We start from the raw sequence: 25111 nt of genomic DNA on the forward strand, positions 1-25111 counted from the left end.
CACTTTACAGATGAGGAGGAGGCCTAGAGTTAAGTGACTTGTTCACGGTCACTCCGGCAGCTAAGGGGCTGTACTCCCCCCACTCCTTAGGAGTAAAGCTGCACCACGAGATCGCACAGAGAGGCACACTGCCCAGAAAGGAGGCAGCAGGCACACAAAAATCTCAAGTTCTGGCTTACCTGACTTTAAAGAAGAGAAAACCTTTAAGCATTACTGTTTCCCTAAATTAGAAGATAAATATAATTCCATTTTCCCTATGCAAAGCAATCAGAGAAACTCCTCTGTAAAATCATCAGTACGGCAACCTGTCACCTAGAATTGTAAAAGTTACTTCTTTTAATGTGAGGAAGAAGTACAAAAAAATGCTGGGTTCCTGTACAAGGTGACAAGACAACAGTGCAAAGGAGAATACTGCAATGTTCCCAAAAGCTTGGGATCCTCACATACTCATCTGCTCCTGAGCCAGAAAGAAAACAATGCCACCACTTTTGAAGAACTGAGATTTAAAATGGTCAATTAAGATTTGTGAGATCTGAAAGTCCTGGAATCTCAGTTTTCTCACTTGTAAAATGAGAACAACATATACCTCATAAGCCAGTAGCAAAGACTCACTGAGAGAACTTAATATAAAGCACTGACCAGCGTTGAATCACAGTGAGTGGTAGGTATTCTATGCAGTGATAACTTCTGCCCAGAACTGGCTACACAAATACACAGAGATTTTCAGCACACGCCCTATTCCCTCCTCTAACCCCAGATCTAAATACCCAAGACTTGGGCGGCGCCTGTGGCTCAAGGAGTAGGGTGCCGGCCCCATATGCCAGATGGGGTGGGTTCAAACCTAGCCCCGGCCAAAAACCAAAAAAAAAAAAAAAAGAAGAATTAAAATAAATAAATACCCAAGACTTTTGCTCAGCCTACCACTGAGACATCATTTCCTTTAAAATGCTTTTCCCCACTTCCCCCACTTCTTCTCAAATGGGTTAGGTACCCCTCCTTTATGTTCCCTTGGAATCCTACAATTTATTGTGTTTCTAGCACTCAACATATTATTTGGTTAATTGTCCACTTACTAGTTTATCGCTGTTCCTAAAATGTAAACTGTCTTATTCAAAGCCTTGTCCTCAGCACTTAATAATAAAGCACTCAGTAAAGCCTATTAAATTATAGGAATCAATGAAAAAAATAAGTGATGTATACATAATTTTTAAAATTCAATCATTTTATTTAAATGTTTAAAAGGTAATAAAGAGTAACAAGAATGAACACTTAAAACGTTTTTCTTGAAACATTCTAAAAGATGAGAATAAGCAGAATAAAAGCAGGAAAGGAGCAAAAAAAAACTTCTATCAAAATACACACAGGCTACAGAAATAAAACAATTATGAATTATAGGAACTAATTAATTTAAAATTTCCAATATAAATTTTGTCTAATTAGATAAAGGATATTTATTAAAAAAAAAAAAAACTTAGTTACTAACATGCTTGTTATAAAGTGTGAATGTTTCTGCCTAAATCTGGGACAAAATTAAGAGAGTTGCATGTATCTTATTTCTGTTATGTCTTATCTTTTTACTCTCATAATACTTTTTTTTAATGAAGAGAAACTCTTAAATTTAATGACATTAATTGTAATATGTTGGTCTTTTCATTAATGGTTGTGCTTTTGTGTTCTCTTAGAGAATCTTGCTTACCTTAAGATTTTAATGATACTATCCTATGTTTGCTTTTAGAAGATTTACTGTTTCATTTTTCTCTTTTATGTCACTTATGGCCCCTTTCAAATTAATTTCTGTGTATGATGTGATTATAGGGTTCTAATTGCATCAGCATTATTTATTGTGAAGATTAACCTATCTCCACTGAATTGCCTTCCTTGCAAAACTGGTTACTGTATACATTAGTTTCTAAACATTGTTTTATTAATCTAGTTGACTACTGTTAATATGAAATCTCACTGTTTTGATCATTGTAGCTTTGTGGTAAGTCAAAGTATTTCTGATTTGGCCTTGACTGTTCAAGGTCCTTGGCATTTCTGTCTGAATTTTAGAAACAGCTTGCCTATTTCTACCAAAATATCTGCTTAGATTTTGATTGGTATTATGTTAATAAGTAGATCTATAGACCAATTTAGGAAGAATTACTATCTTAAAAATATTGATTCTTCCATGAACATGGTATAAACTTTTCATTTATATAGACTTTTAATTTTTCTCAGTAGTGTTTTCTTTTTCTTTTAGAGGTCATGCATGTTTTGCTGGATTGTTACTATGTATTTAACTTTTTGATGTTATATTATAAATTGCATTTCTTGTTGTTAAATTTTAATTTCCAATTCCTTGTACCTTATATAGAGAAATGCAGCTGATATTTGTATATTGCCCCTTTAACCACAAATTCTGCTAAATTCACTTAATAATTTTGACAGTTTCAATTCTTTTTAAAGAATCTATAGGTTGTTTCTGCATTGCAATGTATACATACTATATTGTGTCATCTGTGAATAATAGTTTTATTTCTTATTTTCCCAATAAAACTTTTATACATTTTATTTTTTTCTTTATTGTGTTGACTAAGATCTCTAACCCAGTGTTGAATAGAAGTGGTAATAGTTAACATCTTAATTTTGTCCAAATTTAGGAAGAAACATTCACACTTTATAATAAGCATGGTAGTAACGGTAAGTTATTTATACTTTCTTATGTTTTTCAAATAGAGCCATTTTGGGGATAACCTGTGAGTAACTATATATATTTTGATATACTATACATAGTATATATGCGGTCTGACAATTAAGTTCACAAACTCGTCACTACAGTCACCTGTGAAGTACTTGCCTTGGAAAGCTGTGCCCAATGCCAGCACCTAGTGCACCCTGCAGAGTAATTCTGGAGCTCTTTTTCTGGAATGGCCATCAAAGCTGTTGTCATATTACCCTTAGTGTCTTCCTTTCAGTATTTCCTTTATCTTCAGGTAATGAAAAAAATCATTGGGGGGCAGATCAGGTGACTACAGAGGGTGTTCCAATACATTTATTTGTTCACTGGCTAACAACTCCCTCACACAGTGTCATGTGACCTGGTGCGTTGTTGTAATTCAAAAGCCATACCTTTCTGATGCCAAGATTTTCAGTTAAGATTTTCCTAACCGTTTCTCCATCGATGTTTACCTGGTCTGCTATGCTTCTCACAGTCAGCCAATGAATCTGACAATGTTTTCATCAGTTCTGCTGGTTACTGGCCGCCCTGACCTCTCTTCATCAGTGACACTTTCTCTCTCCTCAGAAAAACACTTAATCCATTTGTACACTGTTCTTTTTCTTCAGGGCTTTATCCCCACGAACTTGAACTAACATATGCATGATTTCACTTCCACTCCTCCCAAGTTTAACAAGAAATTTAATGTTTGTTTATTCCTCTAATTCAAGCTCCTACAGACTTGCGACAGCACACAAAATCACGCAACTATAATGAACACCACTCAGCAAGACATCACTACACGTCAGCAGGAGCACAGCTGTGAGACACTGATACGCCTTGTCGTGAAATTTTAATGAATTGTTTGTACAGTGCTTCCAAGTAAGCACACGGTGGCAAAATTCACAACTTAATTGTCAGATCTTGTAGCTATATTCTAAGAGGATGTCTTAGAATTAAATTGCATAATCAAATTTCAGTAAGGACCACAATCTAGTACGAATTAGTTTATTTAAACATTTTTAAATACTACCATTAAAAAATAGCTAGTAGTTTTACAAGGTAGCCAAACGCAAATTTAAAACATTTAAAAAATTTTAAAACCTAAATTCACTGTCTCATATAATTCAAAATCTATTTTACCAGTGTTGTTTTCAATAAACCCATACTGTACCTGATTACTACCATGGCCAAAAGGAGTACCAGACAAATTAGTGGTTACACTGTGCAGAATAATTTCACCACTAACAGATCCAGAAGCAACATAGCAATCATTCCAATTGTATGTTACACAAGTGACTTCACTTTTATGATCCTGAAAGAGAGAAATGAAAGTAAACGCGTTGCCCCATAACCTTCAAACAGCCCATTGTCATGTTTTTGTAAATAATAAATATTATCTATTGGTCGATCTAATATTTACTTTAACATTTTTCCCAAATAACCTTAAAAAATTATTCAATTGAGTAACTATCTAATGAATACCAAGTCTATTCAGGAAATAGGTTTTTTTTACATAACCATAATAATGATCCAAGCACTCTGAAAAAAAAAAAAAAAAAAAGACATTATGGAAAGGCAATTTTCTGCAAAGCATTATGTCTACCTTAAAGATTTGCTTCCACTGACACATAACATCTATTACAAGTTGACTATGATAAGAACTCCTGCCCTTGAGAGTATTACTGCTCAAGTGAGAAGACAGGACATTTATATCATGGAAAATGGCACAGTGATGCTAAATGAGCGGTGGAGGCAGCGTGTCAGAGGAAAGAGAAAGATGTCACTGTGAACTGAGCCGGCAGAGGAAGCCTTATGGGAGACATGAAGCTTGAGTTCAACCTTAAAGAATGGATAGGACAAAAGTCACGGGAAGGGGAAAGAAGCCAGACCTTTCAAAATGGAGCAGTGAGAACAACAAATGGGCAAGTCCCGTCTGAAAGATAATAACTAGAGGCTTCTCCCATCTGCTGAGCACCTGTTAGTGCCAAGAGCCTGAGAGGCAAGGTCATTTTGTCCATTTTACAAATGAGATGCGCGAGATGCCAGAAGTCTAAGATACCTGTGCAAGCTCATCTAACTGCTCAGTGATAAGCCCAGGTGCAGTCCCACATCAAACTCCAAAGCCTCCACCCTTTGACTATACCAGGCTGCTCTCAAATCCAAATGGGAATGAATCCACCTTGGGAAAACAAAACTTTTGGTTTTCAAACAAACTGAGGGCACAAGGGCTGTGTTTCCAACATCAAATTAGAGAGATGTCTAGCAGAAGCACAGAACAGTGATTAGAGTTAGGAGGACAGTTTTTAACAGTTTGGTACCATATTTCAGTAATATAAACAGACTAACCTCTGTATCTAATAAAATTAGATTTGTGTAATAACAAGAATAGCTATGCTATTCCTTTTCAAATGGTCCTTCACTTTCAGAGATTTCTTTACACTTTATTCCTTTTCTAAATCAAAGAAACAAATATCTTGAGACAGCAACAGTAAACGTTTGATGAGAAGAAAAAAGGAATAACAGACATTTGGTGTATCATTCCTGTTCGGGAAATAAAGAACAAGGGGTCCAGTACAATGTCCATGACTTTGTAAAGAGCCAGGTATCGTCCTAATTTCAACTATGGAAAATGAGTTATTTAGTAAACATTTACCAAGCACCTAGCAAGTGCCAGAAATTGCCTTAAAACCCCAGGGAGGGCTGTAGAGGAAGACTGTAAGGGTGAAAGGGAAGATTTTCCACTATCACAATTAGTCAAAGACTCATTAATGGAATGAATGCAGGAACAAAGCACTCTAAGGATTCAAGGAAAAGAGAAAACACTATCAGGACTGAGAGGGAAGCTGAGAAAGGAAAAGTGAGTAGAACTGTGCCAGCCAGGGATGGGGCAGGTGACATTCCTAACATGTGACACTGTGTGACAAAACCGGCCATGGAACCTAATCTCTTCTCAAACTCTCTAAGACTCCCTATTCATAGCGGAGTATCCCTCTAAATACCTTGAATTCAAATATTTCATAATTTAAAAGACAAAACAATGTATCTCTGGATTTGCATTTCATTTTCATTATTAGTTGTTTGACATGGAACCAGTTACTTAACATCTCTGACTCAGTTTCTCTACCTGTACACAGGAGGAATGCTACCCAATTCGCAGAGTTGTTGAAATAAGCAGAATAAATATCTGTAGGCACAGCAGTTGTCATACAAAAGGACTCAATTTTTTTTTTTTTTTTAAAGTTAACTATTCTCATTACTGGCAACTTTTCAACTGCCAATGTACTATCTTTTCCACAGCAAAGATTTTAGAGTTAAGACTCTTGAAAGCGTATCTAAACCTAAAATAATGACCTTCTAAAAGTAATACTTAAATAGCAATTATAGGATCATATTTTAACTTACCTAGGAGAAAATAACTTTTCTATATACCATTTCTCTAGTAAGAATTAACTCAATGACATTAAGACATATACCAAAATGACAATGATGTCTGGCATTTGCTACAAAATAATCTGGAAGTGGGAGGTCAGAGAGTGTGTGAGTGCACAGATAAAACCATATTGAACATGAGCTGATCACCGCTGATGTCAGATGATGACACAGCTGATGGGCTAAAGGAAGATCTTTCTCTGTATGAATATATACAGAGGTTTAAATTTTCCATTATTAAAACTTTTTTAAAGACAAAAATTAAAACTAATATTAAAGATCAACTTCTAAGAAATACAAAGACCCAATAACAAAAAGTAGAATTAAAAGAAGAAATAACCAGAGACTTTCTTGTAACAAATATTTTTACGTTCTGAAACTGCAAAAAGCTATTTAAAGAAGTTATAAACAGTAAATCATCTTATAAAATATTGTATTACCAAGTTAAAAACACACACACCAAAATAATACAAAACAACAGCAGCTAAATATACTACAGAACTAAGAAGCCAAACCCCCAACTCTGATTGCCATGCTAAATATCACCCTAAAACCAGTATCCTCCTTCCCAAAGAACCCTAAAAAACCCCTGATGATGGCAAACCATAATTCAGGGGAAAAAGAAATGAAGGAACTGGTTCACTCAAGCAAGACCAGAACTAAGTTAAAAAATAAAGAGAAAGTTTTAAACATTAATAATAATGCCTTGGGCGGCGCCTGTGGCTCAAGGAGTAGGGCGCCGGTCCCATATGCCGGAGGTGGGGGGTTCAAACCCAGCCCTGGCCAAAAATCACAAATAATAATAATAATAATAATAATAATAATGCCTTAATGATATACATGGAAGAAAAAAGACAAAAAGGAGTTTTTGTTAAACAGGATCTTTATTTTCCCTAACAAATCTCACTTCAATTCTGAAGCAGTTTATTTTTATCATAAAAGCTCAAAATTAAAAGTTTGGTTACGACTCTAAACACATTGTAAGATTCCCATTTTTTGTAACTATTAAAAAAAAAAAAAAACAAATTGCTTACCTTAAGAGATCGATGAACTCGTTTTGATTTTAAATCCCAAATATTAACAGTGTTATTAAGGCCTCCGCTTACCAAATACATGGATGTAGAATTTAAATTGACATATGTCTGCTTTTGCTATTTAAAAAAAACAAAAAGTTAATTTAATAGAGTGAACCCAGTTCTCATCCAACATTTGTAGAGTATATGACAAGTTATTGGTAGAATAAACCATGCTAATATTTGTACTACAGAGTTACCTTTCATATGGCTCCAACAGTTTATAAGGGGATCAAAAGCTTCAAGGAAATCAAACACATTCTGTTCTCTTGCACAGAAGGGTGACAACAGAGGAAGCTTAGAAAACACCTAGGGGTCTTGGTTTCCCATCAGGGACTGCTAGCCCTTCATACCTCCTCTTGATAAAACCTTATCTTGTATTTCCACTGAGTATCTTAAATTAAAATCAATTAGTTATTTGACATAGAACAAATTCTTTAACATCTCTGTTAGTCCAGAAAATGCTAAAGATAGAGGGGTGGTTAAAGAATTTCTAGTACAGACTCCTCATTTTACAGATGGGGAATGTTCTTTGAAGAGGTCAAGATACTTGCTCTAAATCTCCCAGCAAATTTCCCTCCAAGAAGCCCACGTCTCAAACATCGTAACATCAAAAAACCTGACTCACATTCTTCACATCTCTATAAAGACACCATCCATCCAGTCTCTCAAGATAAAAATCCAGATAGTGCTTGATTCCTTGTTCTCCACCCCCTGCAATCTATCAGTAAGTTCCATAAACGTCAACCCTAAAATAACTCCCACATGGGCCCCTCTTTATCTATAGCTACTACTAGTACTAACCCAACCATGGCAGCAGCCTCCTATTTCACTTCCCTGTTTCATTCCCACCTCTGCTTTCATATGTTGCATCCTCAATAAGCAGGGTAAACTCAAAAAATATAAATCAGATCATGTCTCTCCCTTGTTTAAAAATCTTTAATGACTTCCAACTACATCTAGAATCAACTCTAAATCCATCAAGCTGGCTTTCTAAGCCCTACTTCTCTGGGACCTAGTCTTACCATGTTCTTTCTCATCCACTAATTCTCCAGCCACACTGACCTATTCCTTAAACATACTACCACATATTTGCCTCAAGGTTTCTACATAGCTCTTCTCCTTCCCCGCTCAATTCTCTGAACCCTAACTGGATGGCTTTTTCTAGTCAACATACAACAACTTGAACGCCATCTCTTCAGGAGACTTCCTTGACCAATAAGGTAACTTGCTGTCACAATATCTAATTTTAGTCCTCTCTATAACAACTTATCAACATGTGAATATTTGTTTGCTAGTTGACTGCCTGTCTCCATCAGAATGTCAGTTTCATTAAAGACTCTATCCATGTTCAATAAATATTTATAAAATAAATGGCTAAATACAGAGGTTATCTATGAATGTCACCTATGTGGTGGTGCCATCACTAACTATGCTACGCAGAACGTAAAGGGGCATAGTCTTTCCTACTTACCTACAGACGCACTACAAAGTTATAATAATTGTTCTTGTCTCTAGTTGAATGCCATAGGGGGAAAAAAAAAATCAGTGAAATGAAGTCCAAAGGAAACAGCATATGACTTAGTTAAAAGGCAAGCCTTGTAGATTTAGGCTTACGCATCTCACCATTCTGAGCTTCTGTTTCTTCAGAAGGTGAAGGTGAGGACTAGATCTACTGTTGAAAGGTGAGGACTAGATGAAAGTTGAGGACTAGATCTACTGTTGTTACCACACATCTCAAAAACATCCTCTGCTCAAGAGAGTTCTTAAAAGGGTGTGGCTAGTCCCTTCCTACTACCAACCCCCACCCCCAAAGGCTTCTTCTAGCTCTGAAATTTGGACCAAGCGTATCAACTAACATGTATAAAAATAGAAGGATGCACATTACATCAACGTTTCAGTATTCAGTATTCACAATTCTTTTGCACATACCATTCTAGTAATTGACTTTGGTTTATTAGAATCTGGTTGTCCCTGCAAATCAGGACAGTGTGCTAAGAACAATGAAAATGGCCTTTAAAGAAAATGGATAAGGATGGTGTCCCTTAAAGATCACTATATTGGGATTCCAATTGCTACAACGACCTATAGTTATTATTAAGGGATCAGAACAAAACCTGTACTTATAGCTGTAGATAGAAGATCTTTTGTTTATGTTAATGTATTATTAATGTAGCTAATGAATTTAAATAATGAATGGAAGCTATGCAGTTATGACAAGAACCCTGTACCCCCAAGATACAACACAAGAGGTGCAACTTTTTAAATCTTAGAATGACAGCTGGTCAAATTTCTAGGTCATTCAGTAGCCTATTATAGCCATAATAATATTTTTAACACCAATCTGTCTACCTTAAAAAGGTAAAATACAAGATCAAAGAAAATAAACACGACCCTAAAGTTCCACTGTTAAAGTAATTTTAAAATAAGTAGGATTAAATTTTATTTTCCCAGTGGAAAAGATCTAATACCTCACAGACCACAGGAGTAACAGCCCTTGAAAGGACTACAAAGAAGAGGTCATCAAAACAAGATGTTCAAAAAATTATTAATAAAAGCAAAAGAACCAATGCTTACAAAGTATTTTAAAAAGCGAATTAAAGTAAATTCAATATTAGAGCCAAAATGATCTCACATTTAACCACCTGCATTAGTACTTAACTGTAAGAATGAGGGCTAAGAAGTATAGAAACTAATTGGGAACATTCACAAAACCCCTAGAATTGTGTCACACTTGTCAATATCTTTTTAATACTTAAAAAGAAAAGGTCCCAAACACCGATTCACTGATTCCAAGGTATAATGTACACAAGAAGCATACATAGTGTGGAGATGGAAATCAAAACTGTGCTGGTATCGACATTAAATTCAACAAATGATTGTTAACCATCTATGACAGGATCCAAAGACCTGAAGAGGACTATCATGTTTTGCCTGCTCTTCAAGAGTTTAATCTGCCTTTTATCAGCCAGGGATGTCCTCTGCTTCAATTTTACTGAACTCAGTGTGAGGGTGCCTCAACTCCCATTTTTACCCTCAGCAGATGTTCTCACTGCCCCAGCCTCCAACTGGGGAAACTGAGGGTTGGAACTCAAGTTCAAGCCAATCTCACTGGATACCTTTAGGAAAAGATTGATAAAAAAACGTAAGCCCTCTTTAAATTAGCTGAGCTTACAGTTTATTGTCCTGATGTTTTCTTACCAACGGAGTTATGTAAAATTATGATAATTCATAATAATTTAGAATTTGTGATAAAAACTTTGACCCTAAAAAAAAAAAAAACCCTATCCATTATTTATGTTTTTACTTAGCCCTTATCCTATTTTAAAAAGCAATAGCTTTGAAGGAGTATGTGCCACTGGAACTCAAGAACTGAAACTGGAATTAATCCCTCAATTAGCAGGATTAATTTATAAAAACAAAAGGATAAGGGAACAATAGGCAGTGAGAGCTTCGTTTAAATCCCTGGGAACAAAGCTCATTTGACAAAGCCATCCTGTTCAAGGAGGGCACGGGAGGTTCAGGCAGGTCCACCAGGATGAAGTGGACAATCTGAAGCAGAGGGCTGCCACAGACACGGATCTTTTAGGGAGGATTTAAGCCTGAGGTCAGTAAAGTAATGTGTGCCATTAGGATTCCACACGATCAGGTCAGTCAAGCAACCTCGGTGGGCACAGCCCTAAAACAGGCAGCAGCAGGGACCCTCCCGCAGAGGGAAAATGGAGAAAATAGAAAATTTTTTTTACTAAAATCTAAATCTTCAACTGTTTCTCTAGGATCCAACATTGTTTCACCTAAAGATGCTTCAATAAACACACATACCTACCTTTAAGTATTACTGTATTTTTTTTTTTTAACGTAGATAAGGATCATTTTTATTTGAACTTGGCTTTAAAGTTTGCAATGTGCCTTACCTCATATTTTCTTCTTAGATCCTAAAATTAATTTTTTTATTAAATCATAGCTGTGTACATTAATGCAATCATGGGGCACTATGCATTGGTTTTATATACAATTTGACATATTTTCATCACACTGGTTAACACAGCCTTCATGGCATTTTCTTAGTTATTGTGTTAAGACATTTATATTGCACATTCAGTAAGTTTCACATGTACCCTTGTAAGATGCACTGCTGGTGTGGTCCCACCAATCACCCTCCCTCCCCCTTTTCCCCAGATTCTTAGGTTATAATTGGGTTATAGCTTTCATATGAAAGCTATAAATTAGTTTCATAGAGTACATTGGATACTTTTTCTTCCATTCTTGAGATACTTTGCCAAGAAGAATATGTTCCAGCTCCATCCATGTAAACATGAAAGAGGTAAAGCAGATCTCTCTACTGTATTATTTTAATGACACTTTTGAACACCTTTATATTTAGTTGCCAGCGTAATAAACCAGCAATTACCACTCAAGGAAACCTAAGATTTTTTTTAAGATTGTTTTTTATTTCTAAATCACTTACCCCTTCAGCAAGCTCTAAAAGTGGAAAAGGTTTACTTTTGCAACTTGAAACAACTATTTTGTCACCACTAGAAGATGCTGTCACTAGGAAGTTATCTAAATGAAGAGTTAGGGAACATCAAACCATCCACAGCATTAGACTGTTATTATAAGAACCGCAGCTGTAAAAGCAAACACACTAAGAAGACAAACAATGAATACAGCCTACACTAGGTTTTAAAAATGGGTCCGTTTACTAATTACTAAGACTAATTCTCCTTGTCAATACTACAGAGAAGAACTGTCCTTTCTGGCTGTGCTATCACTTGAAAGCTATTTAACCCATGTGAAATACTACTCCATTTTTAAAGAGTAGACCAGAAGGTCTAATTTTATCCTTCAAGAATGAGAGCATGATAAAAGCAGCATCAGCAAATATCAGTCAGCCTTTAAATCTATGAAAACTGTTCAAGATAGTTATTTGTTAATAACCCAGTACTTGGTACCAATTTAAGATAGGAAGCAAATATCCACACTGGTCTTTCATCTTTCCATTACAAGAAAAATAAAGGCTAATATTTATTCAGGACTGGAATTTTTATGATAGAATGTTTCAATCTTAAATGTATTAAGAATGACTATTACAGTCACTAAGCAAATATGTAAGTGTGGTTCAGTAGCAACTGTTCATGTTATAGAAGAGTTTTATTTTAACTTTATTTTAAATTAAAGTTAATTTGAATTAATTTTAATTAAAAATTATATTTTCTTTATTTTACAGAAATTGTAAGTGAAACAATCAGTAGACACAGAACAATGTATTTTAAAACCAAAGTTATTGGATACAATAATATAACCAAGAGACTGATTATGAGTCATAAATTAAAATATCAATAAAGTTTAAAACTATGCCTTTAGCAAGCCAAGTCTGTGAACAAATGCAGTGGAGAAAGGTAAAGGAGACACTCAGAATCCTAGCTGCATGACTTTGGGATGGTTTGCATAACATTCAGATATTCTATGAACAGAAAATGAATTAAAATTGTATTATGAGACACGATTCAGACAAAATTATTTCTACTTAGATATTACAACATTGAGAAAAATAAACCATTTCCCTTTCCTTGATCTCTTCCACTACTTTTCTCCTTAGAGTACAGAAAAGGATTGAGGGAAGACACTAGGAAAGGATAATGTAGTTGCTTTTTAAATTTCCCTTATAGTTTTAGAAGCCATGAGAAAAGAAGGAACATGACAAAGTGAGGAATATAACCTAACAGACCAAAAACAAAAGAGAAAAGAAAAAGAAAGAAGGAAAGCTAACCTCCCCGGCACCTCATTTTAACCCTGTTCTTGAAATCTACGCATCAAGGACTCCAGGCTGCCAAGTCCCAGAACTTTTTATTCTTCAGATTTTCATTTCCATGGAAGGAATCAAACAATTAGATAAAGGCTTTCGGTGCACATCTACTTTTACAAGAAAACTGTACAGAAATATGGCCAGTTTCCAAAAGTTATACAACACATTTTCATAGCCACGTCAGTTTTTTGTTTGTTTAATTTTGTTTGGTTTGGTTTGAAGACAAGAGTCTCACTTTGCTGCCCTGCATAGAGTGCCCTGGCATCATAGCTCACAGCAACTTCAAACTCTTGGGCTCAAGTGATTCTCTTGCCTCAGCCTTCCAAGCATTTGGGACTATAGGCACCAGCCACAACCCCTGGCTATTTTTTAGAGATGGGGTCTCGCTCTTGCTCAGGTGATCTACCCGCCTCAGGCTGGTCTCGAACTCCTAAATTCAGGCGATCTACCCACCTCGGCCTCCCAGAATACTAGGATTATAGGCGTGAGCCACCATGCCCAGCCAGCAATGTCAGTTTTGTTGATAGACTATTAAGTAGTACATCAGTAAATTCCAACTCCTGGTAAAACTCCTTGGAACAAAAATAAACCAATAAATAATTCATCTAATTAAGAATTGCTACTCTTCTCTTATACAGTAACAGGAAAAGTTAAACTCTAAACATAATGAAAATCTAAAAGTAGAGAGCTGCACTTCGTATATTTCTCATGTTCTTTAAAACATTTTCCTGACTGTACATCTAGGACAGCGGTCCTCAACCTGTGGGTCGTGAACCACAGGAACTGTATTAAGGGGTTGTAGCATTAGGAAAATTGAGAACCACTGATCTAGAGAGTCCTTCAAAAATGTAGTCACTTCACCAGGAGTTTGATTAATACAGCACCAAAGTAATTTATTTTATTACATTAATACAATATAAGTAATGATAAAGAGGTAAATTTAATTCAGTAAGAAAGTTCATTTTTGGGCGGCACCTATGGTTCAGTGGGTAGGGTGCCGGCTCCATATACCGAGGATGACGGGCTCGAACCCAGCCCAGGCCAGCTAAAACAGCAGTGGCAACTGCAACAAAAATAGCCAGGCGTTGTGGCGGGCACCTGTAGTACCAGGTACTCAGGAGGATGAGACAAGAGAATCGCCCTAGCCCAAGAGCTGGAGGTTGCTGTGAGCTGTGACACCACGGCACTCTGTCCCCCGCCAAAAAAAGAAAATTCATTTTTGTTAGATACTTGCAAGAATAATTAGGTTGGCATAAAAACTTCTGGTATTCTTGTTCACAGATCAGTCATATTTAAAAGCTTTGGTATTTTTCCTTTCATCAGGAAACAGAATATCAATATTTTGGTATTGATAAAATCAAACAGATGTTAAAACTTCATCTGTTGTTTAAGAAATAATGCAGAAGTCTCACAAAAGAATAATTTCTAGCATCCAATTATATAGGACATTTTCATAGAAAAGGTGATAAGAGTATTTTATTTATACCAGTGGTTCTCAACAGGGGGTGATTCTGGCAATTCTGGAGACGTTTTTGGTTATCACAACTGAAAACAACTGGCATCTGATAAGCTGAGGCCAGGGAAGCTTCTCAACATCCTCCAATGCACAAGAAAGCCCCCACAACAAAGAATCTGTCCCTAAATGTCAACTGGGGTTCAGAAACTCTAGTTTACAATTGTCACTCACTCAATTATTTTATAAGAACTCATCAAGACAGGGAGGATGTCTACCATTAACCTATAAAGCTTAGGAAAAGTCAACCTAGACAATTTTACTATGTCTGTTTAGGAAATGCTATTTTCATCATGTACAGAAAGGAAAAGAAATATAGAAAATTTATCAGTAACACGGGGACATTGGACAATTTTTTATCTCTTCCCCATCTTGCTCCTAACTTTGAGTTCTATCTTTAATTTCCAAATCAGATCCACAAATATCCAAATGTAGAAGCAAAGACCCATTACAAAATCTTTCAGGATTATTTCCACCTACCTTATTCCTTTTGGCTTAACAACAAACTTGATGACATAACTAATTCTAAGATATAAATCTGATATACATTTTTTTAAATAGGAATGTTTCTGAATGAAGTTGGTTGCCATTAATTTTTTTTTAATGGAAGCAGCAGAGGGAATCAGAGCACATTCACAGGGTATGTTTTGCATACTATTTAATTTTATCCATCTTTGGTAACAATGCAAAACATATTTCTCATTATGAAAAAAGTTACAGTGACACCAGTTGCTTAACCTAATAAAAAGTGGTTAGTTAAAATGTTTTAAAAGGATACTATTGCTGCTCCAACATATTGAGCTGACTCCATGTGTTGTCGTATGTGGGTTGAACTTATCCAACAACGTCATAGAGGAAGCATCCCATATTTTAATATCATCTCCCGATGAAGCAAATCTGAGGTTTTCCTGCATGACTGCACCTACAAAGAGTTTAAAATAATATATTTTAAAAACAAGGATAGGCCAAAAAAAAAAAAAAAGTTAAAATGAATCAGCTAATCTAAGACAAGTGATTCTACTCATCCACTTCTGTTGCAACAGCATCCTGGCAACAAAGTAGTTGAAGTGATTATATCCTAAAACATAAATCACATCACATTCTCTTAATTGGCCCTTCCAACTCCCCACAGCAATTATAATGAAATTCAACCTCCTCAGCCTGCCCTACATGACTTGGCTCCTGTGTAACTCTCCTCCCTCTTTTTTGGGGGGTGTGGGGAGACACCAGTTTCTGGACACATCAGCTTTCTTTCTATTTCATGCAACAATGCAAGGTCATTCTCACTTGGGGATCTTTTCATTTGCAGCTTGGGATGAAAGCTGCTTGGAATGCTCCCCCCAGATTTCCCATGGTCATCTCATCATCCTTCTCCAAAAGGCTAATCAGCCCCTCACCAATTCCCCTATATGCCAATACCTGATTTCGTTTTTTTCATGGAATCTCCTACTACCCAAAATTCATATTTTTTTCTCATAATAAAACTTTGGTATGCAGAAGTGCCAGGAACTTTCCTGGCACACAGTAGGTACTCAACAAATAACTTTATAAGTAACTTCCCAATCTTTAAAAATCTATGTGATAAACTAGCATTTCTACAGGTCAGAATCCAGATCCAAAATTAACAATATAGCCAAAGGATAAGTCCCTATAGTCTATAATGCCCTTACTCATATTATTTATTCATGGTAGATAGTTCAAGAACCATAATCCTAACAAGGTGATTTTGCAAACCAAGGCAGTCTAGAAGACAGATGCCAAGTAAGCTGCTCTAGACAAATACATGAACAGAAAAAAGTAGTAATGGATGACAGAAGAAAAAAAAAATCCTAGAAATACTTAGGAGAAAGAGGAAGGGAAAGGGTATGGCAATGTTCCCAGCCACACCTTCCTAGTATGGAAGACAGGTCCCCAAGTCATCAACAAAATATCGATAAAGGCATAATAAAGTACACAAACCGTTCATTCTCCAGTAACAAAAAAAAAATGCAATGTGTGTAAAAGAAAATAAAACTTTTGTTAACTAGAATATCACTCGTGTGCTTCATTATGCTCCATTCATCAGATAAATACAGTGCTACTAAAAGCATTAAAGTTGCCTACTGAAACAAAGACATACAATGTTTGATTTGATGTCTTAAACATGTGTAACAAGTGCCCTCGTGGTCCCCTCTAGTACTCAAGGAACAATGAAGTGCTAGAACAGCCATCTATGCCCAGTAAACACAACCACTAAAAGCAGTCTACATAACATTGCACCACGTCAGTTGAGCAGTGTGGCACCGTGGGCAATTACTGAAGCCCTGGCTCAGAAAATGTAGGTTCAAACGATCTGCCCCAACTCAGGTGTCATAACTGACCGAGTCACTTAGGGTCTGTTTTCTTCTTTGAAAGCGGAGCGAGAAAGAGGACCATCTGTCCACCTACCATCTGAGAACTGACCACATAGTGGGGAGGGACATTAATTGCATCAGTCCCTCAAAGAGGGTCCCATGGAAAGCGAGCAGTCAGTTCAGGATACAAGGCGGACTGGCAGGCCCGGTGTGGGGACCAGCAGCTCGGGCTATCGCAACGCTCAGCTGAAGTAAGTTTTCCAACTTTCATTCACCAAAAATGCATTTTACTTGCAGGAGAACTGTCCAACTGGGGTTACCTCGTAAGGAATATGCTTTCAAGTGCCTGCCAAGAGGCATATTTGAGCTTCACGAAAAGGAAGACAGACTTATGGAGAGAAGGCAAACTTTCCGGAGCGGCGCACCCCGGCCGCCGCCCGCCCACCCCGCTGACCCGGCCGCCGCTCCCGGGGCACTTCCGCGCCGAACGCGCCGCCGCCCCTGCCCGGCAACCGCCCGGAGCGCCGAGCCGGCGGGGCGCGCGGAGCCCAAGGCCCTCCGCCCAGCCGGAGCTGGCCGAGGACAGCCGGGGGCCCGGAAGGCGCACGGACGCGGCAGGCGGCGACGCCCCGACCCCAGGCCTCCGGAACCTCACCTCTCCGCGGCGGCACAACAGGGGGCCACGGCGCGGCCCGCTCCGCGCTGGGCTTCCGGCTCCCGCCCGGACTGTTAAACTTCGGCGGCCGGAAGTCCCGCCCCCGTGACGACGACGGCCGAGGCGCGGCTGGAATCCCGGGATCGTCCGCGGGGCAGGAGCCAGGCGTGAGCGCAGCGGAGGCTCCTGCTGGGGCGGCGTCCCCCTAGGGACGTTATCCCAGCGTCGGGACGCCCCAGCGACCGAGCTCCGGCTCCGGCATCTGCTCTTTTGTCATTCATTCTTTTGCTGACTGCCTACTGTGTGCCAGGCACTAGGCCAGACTCTGGGTGTACAGTGATGGGTTTAGCCTGGGGACACACGGGTGCAGTGAGCGCTCCTGGAGCTCACAGGCCACTATATGAGGCTGACGTTAATGAACAATTGTGTACTAAAATAAAAAGGGAAACTGACAGTTGCTACAAAGGAAAGGTTTATAAGATGGACAAAGGCCCATAATAAAGGAAATAAACGTGCTTGTGAATTTAGGAAAGGATTACCTGAACAGGAAGTCATGGAGAGCATGTAATACCACCTACCATTCACAAACCAGGAAACGCACTCAAGCTAAGAAGTAACCCAAAGAGCGTCTGAGCTAAGTGACTTCAAAACCCATGATCTTTCTGTCACGTGCTGTTGCAGGCTCAGGAACATCAAACATCATCTGGGAATTCATCTAAAGGGAATGCGTTTCAAGGTGGAAAAGGGAGTTGTTGAGCTGAGTTTTCAAATGCACTTTCCAACAAGGTCTTTTATAGCCCTCCTGGCAAATTTTGCTGAGAATACTTATCATAAACATAGGGCAGCTCTTAGGTAAACAGTGTTGTAATACTTTCATCGCAAGTACTCACTAAATGTGTACTTGTGGATATTTACATCCATATTGCAAATAACTGAAAACTTTTATTTATTTATTTTGAGACAGTTTAACTATGTCGCCCTTGGTTAAGTGCTGTAGCATCACAGCTCACAGCAACCTCCAACTCTTGGGCTTAAACGATTCTCTTGCCTCAGCCTCCCAAGTAGCTGGGCCTACAGGCACCCGCCACAACACCCAGCTATTTTTTGGTTGCAGCTGTCATTGTTATTTAGCTGGCCCAGGCTGGGCTCAGACCTGCCAGACTGGTTGTATGTGGCCAGCACCCTCCTCACTGAGCTACAGGTGCTGAACCAACTGACCAATTTTAATAAGCATTTTTTTTTTCAGAGCAAAAATTGAAATTCTAACCAAGTTGGGAGGTTGATGGGAAGGAGCAAAAAGAGAAAGACAAAAAGTAGCAACTACCTTAATTGCATAGGGTGTAGTTCTTGAGGTCATGAAATCTTAATTTTGTCAGGGATGGGACCCAAAAAGTCAGGAATTGAGAAAGTAGAGTAAAGGGCTGAGGGAAGGGAGAATCCATACAAATGAGGAAAGGAAACCTTAAAACCGAAAGGAAGAGTAAACCTCTGACAGTTGAAGCCAGCAGGAAAATTGAGACTATATTAAAAACTATATGACATAAAATACATATCATAATAATATTAGATGATATAATGATAGATATTACATATAAAAATATTAAACACGTACTCTTGCTAAGCACTATTGTTGTGTGTATAGATGTAATGTGTATATGAGTGTGATATAATTTCACCCTTCTAAGAACGTGTGAAGTATATACTATTGAATGCATCCACTTTAAATATGAAGAAACAGAGGTTAAGTAACTTACGCAAGGTCACACAGTTAATAAATGGTGGAGATGGGAATTGAGCCCAAAACACTACAAAGATTGTGCTCCAAATCATTAATGCTACAAAGTCAACAGCCAAGATATAGCATAGCAAGCCAAATGAAAACCTCTACTCCTCCCTCCCCACTGGTGCTATAGTGAGGATCTCATCAAATCTTATTTTCGAGTCTTCTCATTCTTGTTCCTACGTGCATACTATGCATATGTTTCCTTAGTCTACAAGCAATAGAAGCCAAATATGGGAAGTCTTGCTAATACATACATATACGAATTATACAGACAAATACAGCTTTTTGAAAGTAGACATCAAGATGAGTAATATTTGTGCACACAAAAAGAAATATTTTTATAACACTAAAAGGATAAGTAAAATTAGAAGCCATGTCAATTATAAAGTTAGGTGCTAACAATAACAGAATTTTCAAATATGTGAAGAATGAATATCAAGGCTAAAGGGGGAAAAGGCATATCCATAATCATTGCTGAAGACTTCAACAGAATTCTCTCATAGTCAACAGAACACACAGATAAGGGGAGAAAAAGTAAAGATCTGGAATGTGTGGCTACTATCAATTACTATAACTGACATTTATAGAACACTATACCCAACTACTGCAAACAAAACTTTTTTTTCAAATATACATGGAACATATTTATTATAGACTATACGCTGAGCCATAAAACAAGTCTCAATAGATTCAACAGAATAACTTTTACAGAGCATGTTCTCTGATCACAATAGTATTAAACATAAACAGCAAACAATAACACATTTAGAAAAGCTCCAGCTGAAAATTAAACAGCTTTACTTCTAAATAACTCATAGGTCAAAGAAAAAAATTGGAAAATATTTGAAATGAATGATAAGTAAAATGCAACAAATAAAAACGTATGGGAAGGGGGCAGGGGAAAAAAAAAACTATGGGAAAAGCTAACGGTAATTAGAGAGAAATATTAAAAGTCTATATTATGAAAAGAAAGGTCCAAAATCAACTACCTATTCTCTTTCTTAAGGTACCTTCAAAAAGAACAAATTAAGCACAAAGATTCGAGTACAGAACAATGAAATTGTAAACAGCTGAACAATAGAGAAAAATCAGTGAAACCGAAGCTGATTTTTTGAAATGACCAATGGAACTGAAAAATCTCTAGATAAATTAACAAGAAGAAAGAAAAAATACAGATTACCAATATCAAGATTGAAAAAGAAGCCATCAATACAGATCTAAGGACATTTTAAAAGATGAGAGAATAGCATGAACAATTCTGTACCAATAGATGTGTTAAATAAAATGGACAAATACCTTGAAAGACACAAATATTAAAAGTGACACAAGAACAAATGGATTATACACTTATATGAGTAACCCTAAAGATACTACAGAAATTGAATTCAAAACTAAGAAAACTAATTTATAAAGAAACCCCCAGGATCAGATGGCTTTACTGTTGAATTTCACCAAAACATAAGGAAGAAAAATACCAACCCAATACAAACTTTTTAAGGACACAGAAGAGGAAAGAATATTTTTTACGGCAGTGTTATTTTGGCACTAAAACCAGACAAAGTTGTTACAAGAAATAACCATAGACTCATACCCCTCATGCGGAGAGAAAAAAATGATATATACTATATATGATATATGCAAATTACATCCAGTAGTGTATTAAAAGGTTTATACATCATGACCGAGTGAGACTTGTTTCAGAAATGCAATATTGGTTTAACATTAAAAAAATCAATTAACATAATTTACCACATTAATAAAATAAGGGGGAAAAGTCACAATTCACCACATTAATAAAATAAGGGAGAAAAGTCACATACAGGTTACAAACAAGATAGGTTCTATTGTTTTGTTTTTAAGTTGAATTTGTATGTAAGTTGGAACAGGTACATTTACCTATTACCTGTAATAGCCTCCGTTCATAAGTTCAAGTTGTATGTCAGTCAGATGTTTGTAACTCGGGGACTTACTATAATAGCCTCTGTTTGTAAGTGCAAGGTGTATGTAAGTCAGGGACATCCTGCAATTATAATACTAGATGAAGCAAAAGCATTTGAAAAATTCCAACATTCTTCCATGATTAAAAATGCTCAGAAAACTACAGAGGGAACATCCTCAAATGGTTCAAGGGCCTCTAAGGGAAGCCCAGAGATGGCAACTTTCTTAACGGTGAAAGACTACAGGTTTTCTCCTACGATCAAAAACACTACAAGGATGCTCAGTCTCACTACTATTATTCAACACTGGAGGCCCTAGCTAATGTAATAAGACAAGAAAAAGGAAAAGAAGGAGAAGGTGAAATAAGAGAAGAAGAAAATAGCCTACAGAAAGGAAAGGAAGAAGCAAAACTCTGTTGCAGACAACACGGTTGTGCCCTGGAAAATCATAAGGAATCCAGAAAAAAAGCTCCTAGAGCTAATAGTGGATTTAGCAAGGCCTATGCAAGCTCAATATTTCTTTATACTAGCAATGAATAACTGGAAAGTGAAAAAAAATTATCATTCTATTTCTAACAACATCGAAAAGCATAAAATATTTACACATACATTTGATAAAGTATGTGCAATAATTGTTCATTGAAAACTATAAAACATTACTGAGATAAGGTAAAAACATGAATAAATGGAGAGCTTTATCACATGCATGCGTTAGAAGCTTCCATATTGTTAGAATGTCAGTTTTTTGCCCAGATTAATCTGTATATTCAACCCAATTTCCACAAAATTCCAGCAGCCCTTTTTCTGAACAAATTGACAGGCTAATTCAAAAATTTATCTTGGAATGAGAATGACACAACCCAAACAACTTTTAATAAAAGAAAAGTGAGAGGGTCAACGCATGATATTAATCTGTATTTAATGCAAACTAATTCATGGTGACAGAACACAGGGAGCACTTACCCAAGTGCAGGGAGAACTGCACTATAAAGGAATGCAGGAAATAATTGGTAGTGATGGAAATGTTCTCAATTGTGCAGGTTTCAAAGGGGCTTCAATACATCCATCAAAATTCATAGAAAGGTATATTTTAAATGATGCAGTTCATTGTGCATATACTATGTGCAAATACATTTTTAAAAGATCTCAGAAACTAAGAGTTCCTGTAAGAAATAAAGTGATGACTCAGTGCCCGTAGCACAGTGGTTACAGCATTAGCCACATACACCGAGGCTGGTGGGTTTGAACACAGGCCAGGCCAGCTAAAGGACAGTTGCAAGGACAACTGCAAAAAAAAAATAGCTGGGTGTTGTGGTGAGCACCTGTAGTCCCAGCTACTTGGGAGGCTGAGGCAAGAGAACCGCTTACCCCCAAGAGTTTGAGGTTGCTGTGAGTTGTGCCACCATGGTACTCTACCGAGGGTGACATAATAAGACTCTGCTTTAAAAAAAAAAAAAAGAAAGAAGATTATGCCTTTTACTTATATGAGAAAAATTTAATTCTCAAAAAGAAAGAGATACCAAGACACATAATTGTCAAATTTCAGAACACTGCTTCAAAGAGAAGATTTTAAACATTCTCAAAAATACGATGTTACCAAACAAAAAACGATGTTACCAAACAAGTTTCAAGAATCAGAATGGCTTCCATGCTCTTAATACTAACACTAGAATTTACAAGACAATAGAACAATAACTGAGCAAAAATGATTTCTACCCCCAAAATTTCTGAGCAAAATGATCACTACCCCAAAAATATCTAGCCATATGATCCTTCAAGTCATGGAGCAATAAAAACATTGTCAGACTGTAAAGTCTCACTAAACTTACCTCCATTCACTCCATCAAAAAGCTTCTTTTTGGAAGGAGGGATGGGTGCAGAAAGGAAGAGTGAAGAGAGGGAAGGGGGGGTGGCCTTGGTGTGTGCCACACCTTTTGGGGGCAAGACACGATTGCAAGAGGGACTTTGACTAACAAATGCAATCAGTGTAACATGGTTTATTGTACCCTCAACGAATCCTCCCCCCACCCCCCCAAAAAAGCTTATTTTTGGCATACTCCTTTGTTTGGGTGTATCCTGGCTGAGAAAAGTGAAAGGAATCCTCAGGATGTTAGTGAAAGAAAATCCCAGGATGACGGGTGAGCACTGGGCCTAGAAAGACACCAGTCTAGGCAGCAGGTCAGAAGACTCCAGAAGAGCCGTCTTCAAGAAGAGTCACACACACTCACAGACTCACACATCCCCTTCCTGTGCTTAGTTGTCTTGAGAAGAGATTTACAGAACTGGGGGTGAAGAGATCAGGGCTTGATTCTTCACAGCATAGGCAGAAAACTAGAAAACCAATCAGCTACCCCAAACAACAGCCAAACAACAACCAGCACTAGGGAAAGAAAAAGTTGTGCAAGAAAGAAAATGTAGTCATAGAAACCATAAGGCCCCTGTCATGAATAATATTTACAGAAGCATAAAAATGTGAACACGGAATGTTAGTGTAACTAAAACTATGACACAGCTGCATTGGGTTGGCAGGGCTGTGGGAAGGATGCCTGGGGTGTAGCTGGGGTGGAGAAGTGTGCTGAAAAAACTGTTTCCTCAACTTCTGTGGTGGAAAGGCAAGAGGTAATGCCTACAAATTAAAAAAAAAAAAAAAAGAAAAAGAAAAAAGTCACAAATTAGGTTGTAATTATTCAGCAAGACGGAGATGAATACCAGAAAAGGTTAAAGAGAAATACATGCAGTAAGGCTTTAAAATATGGTTAACCTAATTCTTTATACCCTCAATGAATCCCAAACAATAAAAATAAATTAATAAAAAAAGAATAAAAAAAAAAGAAAAATGAAAAGAATAGATACAGGGGAACTGACTCTGATAATGACCTGAAACTGATTTCCCTAGGCCAAGACATACACTGGTTTTCCATGAGCTCAATTTGCATCTTCTTTCTGAAAATAATGAAGCAATAAAAGTTTGAAGAAATTGGCAGAAAAAGAAAAAAACAAAAGTGAGGGCTTCCCTAAATTAACACAAGGGATTCTCAGTCATATGTTTTATATCTATATATGTATTTGTGTAGGTATAGATGTGTATTTAGAATCAAAGATTAAAATTTTTCTTTGGGTGAAAATTAAATAAAATATGATTAAAAAAAGAAACAAGGCAATACCTTGGCCCTACCCGTCACCACCCACTTACCACTCCCCCAGTGGCCACAGTTTTGCCTTTGCCATTATTGTTCTGTTGACACACATCTGTGGGCCCACTAAGTTCCCAAGTTCACGGCACTCTGTGCTGGGTATTAACAATGATTGAGATTAATAGCATCTCTTCTATGGAGAAGTTCAGGTTATACCTGATACAGTGGATCAGGATACAACGCTGTAAGTATTATGATATTTACCACATGCTGAGGAATCAGGGTGCAGGAAGGAATTACTACTGTCTAAGCAGCTAAGGATGGTTTCAAAAGCAGAAAGATGACATAGACTCAGAAATGAAGGTCTTCGGGTAGCGTTAGAGGGCCTGCTGTGTGAATGTTTCCCCTCCCCCTCCGGCCCACAGGAGGAGCCAGCTGTCCTGTGTGGCTCTGCACGCTCGTCCTTGAATTCTCTGGTGCTTCATTCAGCTTTGGGCTCACACATCACCTCTTCAAAGATGCTGTTCCCTCATTATCTAAAATATCCCTCACACCCACCATGCTGTCTCCCCATCCCACTCTAATTTATTTGTCTTCAAAGCACCTGCCTAGAGGACATTATACAGTTATTTACTTGTTTTGTTTGTTTAGTCTCTTTACTGGAATGAAAGTGCCCCAAGAACAGGAATTTTATCCTGTTTCGTGGCCACTGTATATCCGTAGTGCTTAGAACTATGCCTGGCCTGT

General features: G+C 37.4%; 1 protein-coding gene across 2 annotated transcripts in view; it reads right to left on the reverse strand.

Moving 5' to 3' along the window:
- Positions 1-17589, reverse strand: part of NEDD1 (NEDD1 gamma-tubulin ring complex targeting factor) — a 53834-nt gene extending 36245 nt beyond the window's left edge. Inside the window, exons 1-5 of one of the 2 annotated variants that reach the window (XM_053585363.1) lie at positions 17511-17589; positions 15301-15444; positions 11672-11766; positions 7165-7281; positions 3873-4013 (exon numbers count right to left, since the gene is read on the reverse strand). In XM_053585363.1, the coding sequence (XP_053441338.1) occupies positions 3873-4013; positions 7165-7281; positions 11672-11766; positions 15301-15436 (489 nt within the window). In that variant the 5' untranslated portion in view covers positions 15437-15444; positions 17511-17589. Of the gene's footprint in view, positions 1-3872; positions 4014-7164; positions 7282-11671; positions 11767-15300; positions 15445-16949; positions 17238-17510 lie in introns of those variants that run through there. The other variant, XM_053585364.1, reaches the window with a different exon arrangement.
- Positions 17590-25111: the final 7522 nt, after the last annotated feature.

The sequence above is a fragment of the Nycticebus coucang genome, chromosome 3 (assembly GCF_027406575.1).
Source record: "Nycticebus coucang isolate mNycCou1 chromosome 3, mNycCou1.pri, whole genome shotgun sequence".
Classification (NCBI taxonomy): Eukaryota; Metazoa; Chordata; class Mammalia; order Primates; family Lorisidae; genus Nycticebus; species Nycticebus coucang.